This window comes from Onychostoma macrolepis, chromosome 22, assembly GCF_012432095.1.
Source record: "Onychostoma macrolepis isolate SWU-2019 chromosome 22, ASM1243209v1, whole genome shotgun sequence".
NCBI classification, from domain to species: Eukaryota; Metazoa; Chordata; class Actinopteri; order Cypriniformes; family Cyprinidae; genus Onychostoma; species Onychostoma macrolepis.
The window spans coordinates 3,843,472-3,857,550 of NC_081176.1; the positions used below are offsets into that span (position 1 = coordinate 3,843,472).

At 35.1% G+C, this 14,079-nt stretch overlaps 2 protein-coding genes across 2 annotated transcripts; one reads left to right on the forward strand and one right to left on the reverse strand.

Moving 5' to 3' along the window:
* The first annotated feature begins 2,093 nt into the window (after positions 1 to 2,093).
* LOC131529781 (uncharacterized) lies at positions 2,094 to 4,736 on the forward strand. Its single transcript, XM_058759675.1, has 5 exons — positions 2,094 to 2,502; positions 2,835 to 3,167; positions 3,257 to 3,577; positions 3,940 to 4,043; positions 4,162 to 4,736. Exons 1-5 carry the CDS (start codon positions 2,136 to 2,138, stop codon positions 4,207 to 4,209), a joined length of 1,173 nt encoding a protein of 390 aa, XP_058615658.1. The 5' UTR covers positions 2,094 to 2,135; the 3' UTR covers positions 4,210 to 4,736.
* A 691-nt stretch (positions 4,737 to 5,427) lies between these two features.
* On the reverse strand, positions 5,428 to 12,809 carry LOC131530150 (hepatic and glial cell adhesion molecule-like; the record flags this gene model as incomplete). Its single annotated transcript, XM_058760272.1, has 5 exons — positions 5,428 to 6,328; positions 8,317 to 8,384; positions 11,800 to 11,925; positions 12,005 to 12,292; positions 12,482 to 12,809. Coding segments are annotated over 5 exons (870 nt in total), but the record flags the coding sequence as incomplete, so codon positions are not given.
* Positions 12,810 to 14,079: the final 1,270 nt, after the last annotated feature.

A 14,079-nucleotide genomic window follows, 5' to 3' on the forward strand; every position in this document is an offset into this window, starting at 1 on the left:
TACATTCTTAATATTAACTGTGTCTGAATGGGCATTAAAATATTGCTAAAATGGGCAATACCGAAAATTGTCTGTAACATTTTCACAGCACTTATATATGAAAGACATATATGCACTTATATATGGCATACTTACAGTCATGGACAAAAATATCGGCACCCTTGGTAAATATGATCAAAGAAGGCTGTGAAAATTAATATGCATTGTTAATCCTTTTGATCTTTTATTTTAAAAAATCACAAAAATATAACCTTTCATTGGATAATAAGAATTTAAAATGGGGGGATATCATTATGAAATAAAAGTTTTTTTGCCAGTTTAACAGCTCTAAATTTTCTCCTATAATACCTGACAAGATATCAGAGACCATTCCTTCATCCATAATCACTCCAGACCCTTTAGATTCCCAGCTCCATGTTGGTGCTTCTTCTCTTCAGATCACTCATTTTCTACAGTGTTCAGGTCAGAGGACTGGAATGGCCAGCAGAAGCTTGGTTTTGTGCTCAGTGACCCATTTTTGTGTTGTTTTTGAGGTTTGTGTTTGGATTGTGTTTGCAAAAGGGGGCATTGCTCCTCAGAAAGAATTTGTGCCCCCTCAGTTTTCTTAATGAACTTATTTATTTAAACTGTTAATGGATGATTAATTGGAGGAGCATGAGCGCACCGTTTGCAGAGCGCATAAAGTTGTATTCGATTTAATTTCAGTCAGCTGGCTGCACAAGCTTTGATGATGACAGCTAATTCACGATTTAACTCACTCACTGTATTTCATCCCGTGCTTTAATAGGTTTACAAACACTTTTCATGTTATATTAATTCTATAGCGTATTGTGTCATGTTTGTGTCGGGGGGGTTTGGGGGGGTATTCTTTCCATCATCTCCCCTCCTTGCTGAACGTGTTTGAAAGTGAAAGTAAAATTGGAAAAATAGATTTATGTTGATTGGAAATTCTTAATTATTGCCCTGATGGTGGAAACGAGAATTTTCACTGCTCTAGCTCTTTTATTAAAGCCATTTCACTAATTTGTGAAGTTCAATTATCTTTTGCTGCACATCAGAAATATATTGTTTGGTTTTTCTCATTGTGATGGATGATTAAGGGAATTTGGGCTTTGTTTTCCCTCCTATTTATATGTCTGTGAATCAGGAAGCCATGGCTGGATAATTACATGTTCTTAATCACCCTGGAGTGCTCAAAATTGTGAATATGAATGGGAATATACTTCAGAGATATTTTACTCATAAGAATTTCTAGGGGTACCAATAATTGTGTCCAACGTGTATTTGAGAAAACATTTATTTCATAATTATATTTTCCCCCATTTTAAATTCTTATTATCCAATGAAAGGTTAGATTTTTGTGAATTGTTTTTAAATAAAAGATCAAGAGGATTAACAATGCAGATTAATTTCCACAGCCTTCTTTGATCATATTTACCAAGGGTGCTGATATTTTTGGCCATGACTGTATATATATATGGCATCCCCCTTGTTGAAAAAAAAAAAAAAATTAGAAAAAAGCATCCCCTCTGTAAAACCACCATCTCTTGAGGTTAATGATTACATCAACATTATATTTCATCTGTCCCCAAAAGGTGTAAACTCTCCACATCAATTAATGAAAATTAATGCATTAATTAATGCAATGATTAATGATTACTGCAGATTCCAGCTGTTAGTTCCTGTCTTTATTTGGATAATATTTTGTCAAAGGAAAAGTTGCAAAAGGCTCAAGGCAATTCTGCAGCCAGATGAGCCCATAGTGGGGAGTCTATTTCATCTGAAGTCAAGTATGCATGTCTTATACTTAGATTTTTCATTAAAAAATCAATATCTCTAATTGTTTTTCTCTGAATCGACTATGCAATTGGCATGATATATGTTTACCTGACTATTAAATTGTAACATTTTATATTATTCTTATTTAACTCTGAAACGATTGACTCTATTAGATTAATTTGATCCACTCCAACCCTCGTATTCAACCAAAATATCCACAGGACTGGACGATGTTGTTAGGCTCTGGCTCCAAGGCGATAAATGGCTCAAGCTTTTCTTTCACTTTCATCATCAGCAAAAGATCCTATGCTAATACGGGACAGTCCGCCAGCGGTCGTGGGTGGGGCCTGAGCAGCATGACGTCATACTGCATCCAAATTGTGCGTCCAGTAAAGCAGTTGTTGGTTTGTGTTTCAGGTGTTTCTGCCAAAGAGGAATTGTCAGTGAAAGAGGGAGAATCTGTCACTTTAGATTCTGGTGTAATAAAAAACCCAAATGATCTGATGGCATGGCATTTTAATGAAACTTTAATTGCTGTAATCACTGGAAGTCAGAGTAAGATCTGTATAGACTATCAGTGTGTCTTGAGATTTAGCAGCAGACTGAAGGTGGATCATCAGACTGGATCTCTGACCATCATGAACATTAGAACCACAGACTCTGGACTTTATAAACTACAGAGAAGCAGTGGCATCATAAAGAGCTTCAGGGTTACTGTCATTGGTGAGCATCATTTAGTCAATCAATGCACTTTAAAGGGTTATTTTAACTTTTGGTTTCTGTTATTTGTTATGAGTGAATGTGTGAATCAATGTTCTTCTGCTGTTTGTTTGGGTACATATTTCATACAAATTGGTTGTAGTATTAAGACAAATAAACAATACATTTAAAAAAAATAAAAAAAATAAAAAAGTAAACAGTAAACTGATTTGTTTTAATACTCAAGATTCTGAAACGAAAGCCAGAGAGGAGGGCTTGAAAAGCAAAACATATTTTCACAACACTTTCCTGTTAATTTTGTTTTGCATATAATTCAATCTTTATTTCTTTATCAGGTGTTTCTGATTTTCATGTAAATGGAGTGAATCTGAACGAGGGAGATTTAGTCACTCTGCATACTGATGCTGAAACAGACCAACAAGCAAAGATTAGATGGTATTATGAAGACATTCGTATAGCTGAGATCAGTGGAGATCTCAGTGATATCTGTACAGATGTTCAGTGTAATAATGGCACTGAGAGATTCAGAGACAGACTGAAGGTAGATCATCAGACTGGATCTCTGACCATCACAGACACCAGAACCACAGACTCTGGACTTTATGAACTACAGATCATAAACAGAAACAACAGCAACAGTACAAAGTTATTTAGTATCATTGTCAGTGGTAAGTTACTGAGGAAAAAGTTTTTGTTAATATTTAAAATTTTGCATTATATTATGCCTCCTTTCAGCAGTTTTTGGTTTGTGTTATAGATGTTCCTGCTGGAATAAAGAGAAAGTCTGTGAATGAGGGAGAATCTGTCACTTTATCTACTAGTGTGATAAAATACCCAAATGATGTGATGATGTGGTATTTTAATGACACGCTTATCGCTGAAGTCACTGGATATCAAAGTAAGATCTGTACAGATGATCAGTGTAACAGATTCAGAGACAGACTGAAGGTGAACTATATGCCTGGATCACTGACCATCACTAAGACCAGAACCACAGACTCTGGACTTTATTATTTACATATGAGCAGCAGGACCGTCAGGATCAGCATCATTAGGAGTTTCAGTGTTACTGTCACTGGTGAGTGTCATTTAAACATACAGGGATCTTCCCCTTGAACATTTCGAAAACAAATCAATAATTGTTTTTATTTCATTTAATTTTATATATACTGTGCATGACATGAATATCAATATCACAGTTTTCACAGCGAGATGTTTACTAATGTTATTGATGTGAAAAAGCAATAAAGCCGTTTTTCCATGCTGCTGTTTCTTGTTGAGCTCATTGTGTTGTGGTGCTGTTTTAACTGCTATACTTAAAACTTAACTTTATCAGTTACAGCAATATCCCACAACTCTTGACCAATGTAGAAAATATCAAAGATATCAGTAAAACACTTGCTCTTCACTAATAATGACTGTGTGTTTTAACTGTTTCAGATCCAGGTCTGTCTTTCTTTGCTTTATTTGGAATATGTGGTGTTTTTATGGGGTCAGCTGTCATTGTGTGTTTTTGCTGTTGGAAATGCTTAAGTAAGAAACCGGTGAGTATTACACTATTTATTGTGGAAAAATCATCTTTAAAAGATGCAAAAATATGTACTTCCTTCTAATTCGCCAAATAAATTATGTGTTTAATTGAGTATGTTATTGTTCAAACAGGCAACAGGAAGCAGTGCAAGATACTATACCACTGAATATGATATTTGAAATCAAAACCAAAACAAACAAACCCTTCCCTTCATTGCTCTGCCCCCAAAATGCGAGAGTGGATGTCTCTTTATCATAGCTGAAGCGAAGCAAAATAATGCTTTGCAAAACATAAGCGATGACAACGAATGAACGACAAGAGATAACAAAAACTAACATACAGCACACAAGCGCATCAGTAAGAGTTGGTTGTTAGTCACCATACTGCATGCCAGATCCAGACAAACATTGAAAACTCAAACTGTTCTGTTACTTCAGCTAATATTTCAACAACATCATATCAATCTCTCTGTCATTCTCGTGGAGAGTTATAAATCTCAGCAACATCAAATGTGATGATTTGTTTCTCAATGCTGACTTTTAAGCTCCATATTTCCATATTATGTCTCCATCTTAATATATTTCAGTAACATCAGTGTTTAGAGTAACAAAATCTCTCTTCATCACACTGACTGTATTTCATTTGTCTCAAGACCAAACACACCTGAAGAACAAATTAAGAGTTTTGTTGGTTTACAAATCCTGAAATCAGCCGTAGTTTGAAATTATACGTTCACTGATTTTTTAATTTATTTTACTTTTGTTGTTCTTTATGATTCCTGCAGAATTGTTTTAATACTTTTTAGAGATTGTTTAAGAGATTATTTGTATATGTCCAGTAATAATCGTTAAAATAAATATTTAAAACCTCAAGAAAACCATTTTGAGCCTCTTTCTGACAATCTGAGCCTGAGTCATTTTCTTTAACATTTGAATACATTTTGATGACATTTCCAGGGCTGTAAATCACAATTTCTGAATTCTCTGACAAACAGAGACCGGACTGCAAAGCAGATCACACAGTATTTTCTCAGTAACACTGTTCTGAAAAATGTACCCATGCTTTTGTAACTTACCTGTCAGATGGCACCAGCAGAACAGAACAAGCATGAGAAATAGTACTGTCAGGATTTACTAAAGACGCACAGTGACAAATTAGCATGGACACGGTTAGGCTATTTTTGCGCCTGACCTTATTGAATATTCATACGTAGGAGTCAGGGGTGTTGGACAGGGTGTAATAGTAGAACAGAGTAACAGGGGCCCTGCTTAGTAAAACTGGCCCTATGTGTGCAGTGAAATGCTTTTTACAACCCTCTGTTACATAGAAATAAAAATGGTAAAAGAAAAAAGTTAAAGAATGAAACTAGAATATAGCATTTGAAGATGTTAATTTAATAATACAAAAGCATTTGTATTGCCAAAGCAGACCTCGAATTTGAAATACAGAAAGAACCAAACATACAAACATACATACTTTAACTGTGTCCCATCAGGTAATGAAAAGTGCAGTTGTGGTCTTCATGCTCACTTGGGCCAAACACAGCAAAATATGTCATAAAAGTAGTCAAGTGGTTAACAAAGACCACAAGTGTGAGTATTTGGACATAAATTGAATCAGTTGAGTGACTTGTGAATGACTCATTCAGTTGAGGCAGTTCTTTGGTTCCTTGCATGATTTGAATTCTTAAAACCTTTGCATTTAGAAGAAGTCACACTACTATGACTGTCAATCGTAGGAATGAAAAAAAAAATACTCTCAACCACATGCCATTAACACCTCTAACGCTCACATCCCCAAATACATGAACTGACATGAACACCATACTTCCAGTAGCATTGCATGTTTATGAAGAAGTTATGTGGCACAGGTCAAACCACATTAATATAATAAATATAAAATATATTATTAAGAATAAATGATACATAATGATATGTACACACAGTATGAATTAGTTTTGAGGGTGTAAGAGACAAATGTGAAAAAAAAAACAAAAGAAAAAGAAAACGCTACATTGGTTGTACAGTATGGATAACTTGGAAACCTTGTACTGCAATGCACTGCAGTTTTTTTTTTTTTTAAGATTTAGATTTAGTGCTAGATGTGCTGATTCTTCTCACCAATCCCAAAACTCAACCGACTCTCAATCTGATGGTGTCTCTGGAGTTTCCTATAGTGAAGACAATCCTACAGTCCTACAGCTGGATCTGGTACTTTGAAAAGGTTTAAGATCATCTTCTAATGCTGATGATAGGTGTGTATGCTATGCAATCCTTCTCCACATAAATCCTTAAGTTTCTGAAAAATAAAAAAATAAAATAAATAAATGTGCCATCCCAAACATTAATCGAGATTCAATGTGAATTTTATTTATTTTTTATTTTTGCCTAGGACACCAGGGTTACCCTCCTACTCTTTACAAGAAGTGTCATGATATATTTAGTGACCACAGAGAGTCAGGACTTTGGTTTAACTTTAACATCTCATCTACAGTATAGTGTCCTCATCACGATACTGGGGCATTAGGACCCACACAGACCACAGGATGAGCTCCTCCTGCTGGTTTCACTAACACCTCTTTCAGCAGCAACCTGTTTTTTTTCCAGGAGGTCTCCCATCCAGGTACTGACCAGGATTTTGAGTACACAAAACATTACATTTTTTTTAAATTTTTATATTTTTTAAGTAAAGGGAAAGATTTGGGAAGGTTATATTGGAGATTTAGAAGAGTTTCTGTTATCTTTGAGTTTTTGTGTGGTTTCAGTTATGCTTGGGCTGTTGTTGGCTACATTATGGCAATTGTGGCTAGAAGTGATACAGCTCCGAACGGAAATGAACAATGAAATAAATTTTCTACCTATTAGATTGTGTTTTATTAATGTCTACACCAGGGGTGTCAAACTCAGTTCGTGGAGGGCCGCAACCCTACAGAGTTTAGTTCCAACCATGCTCCAACACACAAACCATGTAGTTTTCAAATAAGTCTAAAGGACCTGATTAGCTGGATCACGTGCATTTAATTAGGGTTGGAGCTAAACTCTGCAGGGCTGTGGACCTCTAGGAATTGAGTTTGACAACCCTGGTCTACACCTACCCCTTACAATAATTAAAAAATAGTAATTATTGTTGTACACTGTGACAAAAATTACGCTGTATTGATGTGCGTATGCCCAGCAGAGCCATAAGTATCCCTTCTAGCCTTAACCCATTATGAACAACAGTCAATGAGCAATAGCCATGCTAATGCTAACACTGACAACAATGTCTTCTTATTTGCTCATCCCATATGTTAAATATATTATTAAATGAAATTGTTTTTAGTGTGCTTACATGTGCTATTGCCAGCTAGAAGCTTTTTCATACAAGAACCTAAATGTATTAAGTTTATTTAACAAAACATTATTTGTGTCAGTGGACTTTAGTAGACTGTCAGTGGTTCTAGTCTTGATGTATAAACTTGTTGAAATATTCTTTTTTTAATGAATGATACAATCAGAATATTACAGGATAGGTGTATGTGATATGTGATTTTCTTGCACTGAATTACTTTTATAAATATCTGTTATGGTGCTGTTGTGTGATGTATATAATACAGGGTTCCTACGGGGTTTGGAAAATTATGTAATTTGATTTAAGTATTTTCCAGGTCTGGAAAAGTATGGAAAAAAAGAAACCAGAGTATGGAACATTATTTGTGTTTCTAGACTTTTGCCCCTATTTTTTTTATTTTTTTTTTAAATTAATTAATTTTTTTTTATATATAATAGAAAATTAAGAATTTCATGAAAATAAATGTATTGTACAAGAAGTCAAAGTCAAAATACAACTGAATGAATTCAAGGTGCACTTTTTCATTATGCAAAATGCAGATTATAAGCATTTTGGGTTTCTTCTCACAATATTCTTAGCACCGTATTACATATAGTATAAGTATATAAGTTATAGCTTTATATAAGTTATATAAAACTAGAAATTGTAATGTGTTAGGTTTAGGGTTATGCAAAAAATTCCCATGTGCATGTGAATAGTTTCTCAAGGGCACAAAAAAGTTTCTTGTATACAGATAACTGTACTATATACCAAATATAGAGATGAAAATAATGCTCTATGAACTATTTATGTTAAATATGGTCTGAAAATCTACTGAGAGGTTTTGAAATTTGAGTCTGGAAAACTTTGGAATTTTGAAATGGAAAATGTGTAGGAACCCTGGTAATAAATCATTACACAGACCAAAACACAATGGCATCTAAAAGTGACACACTGACATAAATAAATCATCTTACCATTTTAGGTGGATTTTGTTTGCAGAAAGTAGGTTCGGCGTAAGTGATCTCTTCATCACCAGTTTCATCTGTTTCAATAAAATTACCAGATGCATTAAACAACAAAACTCAATCTAAACTAGATCTGATTCTTCTTAACCCTTGTGCGTCAATAAAAACAAGTTACACGTAGGTCCATAGTGGACAAAAATGTCCATGTCAAAAAACTGTCATAACAATTTGAAGCTTGGGAGCACAGATTTAAGTTTGGTTTCATTTTAAAGAAGACCCATGGAAGATTATTGTTGAAGTAAAAAAAGTTTAAAAAGTTAAACCAAAAAGGAGTTATAGAGGTTTAAGTTTATGAAAATTATTTATGAACAATATTTTTATATAAAATATATTTTTCTGAAACATGTTGAACTCTAAACCTGATAGAAAATCAAAGCCATAAATCTAAACAATTTGTGTTCCAAATTTGAGGTTGATATCTCAAAAAATATCCTTTTAGTCCAGGTGATATGTGCAAAATTTGAGGTGAAATGTTCACTTTTTCATAAAAGCATGAAACATGATACACTTATATAGTTTGGGGCCCGGAACATTTTCAGAAATGGACCTCGTGGTGGCCATGGCAACCATTTTACTTTCCGCCACAACCAAATTATGTATTTTGTGTCATATCTCCTGAACCAAACATGATAACACAGAAAAGGTTATGCCATACATATGTCTATGTATGTTTTGATGGTCAAGGAATACAATGATACCATATACAACAACATAAATTGTTCAGGTGAACAGTTAATGGTGAAATCAGCAATGTGAGAAGGAAATCACAGTACCTGAGTATCACAGTATCACAGCATTTATATTAGTCCATATTATGGCTATTAATTATTTTTCTTTCTCTGATAATTAACTAATATTTTATTCAATAATACAATATTTTTATTTTTATTTATTTTTTATTTCAAGAATACAATCATATATTTCAGAGAAAAAAATCAACTCAGGTAAGTGTATTTTTCCTTACCTCTCAGGCAGAGTCAGGTAGGTGGTATGTTTCCAAAACATTATTGTTCTCTCTCAACAACGCTCTAACATGAAACACAGATGGCAATGCAGTCTTTCTAACCTGCGTTCTATGTGCACCTCTTCTATTGCACCTCTCTCATTTTCTGTGGGTCTCTGGAATTGTCAGTCAGCTGTCAACAAGCAGATTTAATTGCGACCATTGCTTCTCAGTCCACTCTTAGTATCTTGGGCTTGACTGAGACCTGGATTCGTTCAGAAGACTCAGCAACCCCTTCTGTTTTCTTTATTGTTTTATTTATTGCCTTCCTGGTCAACTGGGCACCTTTATAGAGGAGCTGGATGGGCTTTTGTCCTCATCATCTCTGGTGATGGCAGTCCACTTGTAGTTTTTGGTGACTTCAACATCCATCTGAAGAAGCCTTACACTGCAGACTTCCACTCTCTCACAATTGTATCACAGACAACATTTTGGTAAAACCTCTAGACATCTCTGATCATTTCTTTATTATATTTAACCTACATCTTACTACCTGTGTGCCACCGATTCCTCTACCAGTTACTTTTAGGCAAAACCTACGCTCCCTTTCACCCTTCCATCTTTCCTCTGTAGTGTCATCCTCTCTTCCCTCACCCACCCATTTCTCATCTCTGGATGTACAGGTGCATCTCAATAAATTAGAATGTCGTGGAAAAGTTAATTTATTTCAGTAATTCAACTCAAATTGTGAAACTCCTGTATTAAATAAATTCAATGCACACAGACTGAAGTAGTTTAAGTCTTTGGTTATTTTAATTGTGATGATTTAGGCTCACATTTAACAAAAACCCACCAATTCACTCTCTCAACAAATTAGAATACTTCATAATACTTCAAACTTCAAATGTTTAGTGAATTGTCCGGTCTGCACCCGCACCGCACCCGATACATACATTTTATTCCACCCATTACATCAAATATTAGCGGTTCACCTGCCAGCGTTCAGGACTCTGGCTTCCCCCGTGTGGACACTAACATAATAGACATATCTGGCCCCAGAGAGTGATTGTAAATTAAGTTTACATGAAGTATGTTTGAAATTTCAATCTGGATCTTATGCGTTACTATGATTTCATTGTAATCCCTCTCATAATGTCACTGATTCACCATTAACTGTTCACCTGATAGTATTGCCGTCATGTTTCATGTTAGAGCGTTGTTGAGAGAGAACAAGAATGTATTGGAAACACACCACCGCCTACCTGACTCTGCCTGAGAGGTAAGGAAAAATATTTTTCATAACTCTGAAATATGTGATTGTACTCTTGAAAACAATCTTTTATTGCATTATTGAGCAAAATATTAGTTAATTATCAAAGAAATAAAAATAATTAATTGCCATAATATGGACTATTATAAATGCTGTGATACTCATATACTGTGATTTCCTTCTCACATTGCTGATTTCACCATTAACTGTTCACCTGAACAATTTATGTTGTTGTGTATGGTATCATTGTATTCCTTGATCATCAAAATATAGGGGTAGACATAACTTTTTCTGTGTTGCCATGTTTGGTTCAGGAGATATGACACAAAATGCATAATTTGGTTATGGCGGAAAGTAAAATGGTTGCCATGGCCACCACGAGGTGTTTTTGTGATGGCTCTATTTCTGAAAATGTTCTGGGCCCCAAACTATATAAGTGTATCAAGTTCCATGGTTTTATGTAAAGTTATTTTCACATATCACCTGGACTACTTTCAGTAAGATTTTGTTTGGGCGCAGTACCAAATTTTCCCCATTAGATGCCAGCAAAACTCTGCTTGTGCACACAGTGGTTGGATCTGTGATTTGCAGTAGAGTTTTTCTCTCTCAGATATTACAAGCACACACAATATTTTGTATGACACACATACAAACCACACTCTGACATCCACACTAACACACCCACACAATTATAGCTGCATTATTTATCCGATTGGCTCTATAATATACAGAAGCAGAAAACAGGAATAAAGTGAGTATTTGCTTTATATGCCAAACCTGAAAAAAATGGCACCATCTGGTAAAAAATAGTAAAAAATAAATAAAAATTGCATCATTTTACAGTTAAATGTCACTGTGATTAAAAATAGCAGTTTTAATTGGTTTCAATGGGGACATTTTTGTCCTTAAGGTCCTGAGAGGAACATTTTTTTTGTACCTAGCGCAAAATAGATTTATTAAAGGAAATGGGGATGAAATAGTAAAATTCCAGTAAAAATACACACCTGTGCCAAAATTTATGCAGCTGGCAATAACATAGGCAAAATGATCAGAAAAACAAAACTGAAAAGGACAAAAATGTCCTGAAGGTCGCACAAGAGATGTGTTCTTAGTGCTGTCAAAGCATTAAGCGTTAATGCATGTTTATGATATATTAATTCTAAACATTATGAGATTAATTGTGATTAAATTATATTTATGGCTATTAAGAAACACTTGCCTTCTTGATCATTTTTTCTTTGCTTTTTGCAGATCCAGTAGATCCCAATTACAGCTACAATCATCAGAGATCCAGCAGCAGCAGCAGAGATCAGTACTATCAGAGATACAGAGTCTTCTGGAGGACCTGAAAGAATGTGTGTTGTGATTATTAAAAAAAATAATGTCATTGAATCTAAACATAAACACTATCAACGCTGCTGTACCTGAACATGTGTGACAGAGTTGACTGATGTCCAGATGTGTGGTCTGGTTGTTGATGGGATTGTTGAGCACACAGCTGTAGGTGTTGTTATCCTGATATTCCACCTCCAGAGGTAGAGAGAGACTGATGCTGAGATCAGACACACTGATGCTGGACAATAAACTGTTTCCTTTGTACCAGGAGAGAGTCACATGACCCACATTCACCACTGAACACAGCAATGAACAATTCTGCTGCGATGATGACGAACATTGTAAGTCTCTGGTAATGTTAGGAATGGGCAGAGGAGCTGAAAACAAGAATATATACACAAATCAACAATCTTATTATTTTATATATAAATATATAATTTTTTATTTATTTTTGGTTCAGTGTGTTGAGTGGGTAATTAGTCTGATAACAGTCCAGAAGTGTTTCTAAACATTTTAATATGTAAATAATTGATATATAGAGGACAGGACTGATGGTCTCTACCCACCATACACAGAAACACTGAATGTTTTTAATCTCTCTTTCTCTCCATTTATCTCTAGATGATAGAGTCCAGCGTGTTCAGTTGTGATGTTTGTGATGGTCAGAGATCCAGTTTGATTGTCCAGCTTCAGTCTGTCTCTGAATCTCCCATCAAGAACATCAGATGTGTTGAAGATTGCAGCAGCTTTACTGATTTCAGCTATCAGAGACTTTTCAGCTCCAAATTTCCAGAGAATGTCGTCGTCTTCAGGTACTTCAGTAACATTTGTGTGAAGAAGAACAGAATCTCCCTCCATCACTGACACTGACTCACCAAACACACCTGAGGAGCATGAACATTAGATGAAACATGCTCACTGAACCTAAATAATGAACATGAATCATAATGAAGATGACCTAACTGGTTGAAACATTATAATATTTTTGGAAAAAGTATTACGGTATTTATAATTTTCTTTTCTTTTTTTTTTGCCCTGCACCTGAACCCAGCTTTGGGTTGTTTGGATGTGCACACATTTTTGCACCTTTGTCACTGAATCTAAATCCCTTAACCCTCTGTTTGTGTTCGGACTCCTGTCACACGGTGTTCCCGGTCAAACAATTGCTTATAAATCTCTCATTAGCTATATTATCACCAAATATTGGATTCAATCTTTTTGTCAACTTGTTTTCTTTCATTTAGGACTGGTTTTGTGTTTCTATTTGCATCTGATTAATCTTACGCCTCATTTATCCGAGAGTAGGCACCTCATTTTTTGAGTGAAAAAAACATTTTTTTATGAATAATTTTCACAATATGATATAGAATATGGGTAGGATGAAATAGGTGTAATACTCACAATAGTTTGTATGCATAGATGTGTGTGTGTGTGTGTGTGTGTGTGGTAGCGTGAGTATACACGTGCATCTCAATAAATTAGAATGTCGTGGAAAAGTTCATTTATTTCAGTAATTCAACTCAAATTGTGAAACTCGTGTATTAAATAAATTTAATGCACACAGACTGACGTATTTTAAGTCTTTGGTTCTTTTAATTGTGATGATTTTGGCTCACATTTAACAAAAACCCACCAATTCACTATCTCAACAAATTAGAATACTTCATAAGACCAATAAAAAAAAAACATTTTTAGTGAATTGTTGGCCTTCTGGAAAGTATGTTAATTTACTTTATATGTACTCAATACTTGGTAGGGGCTCCTTTTGCTTTAATTGCTGCCTCAATTCGGCGTGGCATGGAGGTGATCAGTTTGTGGCACTGCTGAGGTGGTATGGATGCCCAGGTTTCTTTGACAGTGGCCTTCAGCTCATCTGCATTTTTTGGTCTCTTGTTTCTCATTTTCCTCTTGACAATACCCCATAGATTCTCTATGGGGTTCAGGTCTGGTGAGTTTGCTGGCCAGTCAAGCACACCAACACCGTGGTCATTTAACCAACTTTTGGTGCTTTTGGCAGTGTGGGCAGGTGCCAAATTCTGCTGGAAAATGAAATCAGCATCTTCAAAAAGCTGGTCAGCAGAAGGAAGCATGAAGTGTTCCAAAATTTCTTGGTAAACGGGTGCAGTGACTTTGGTTTTCAAAAAACACAATGGACCAACACCAG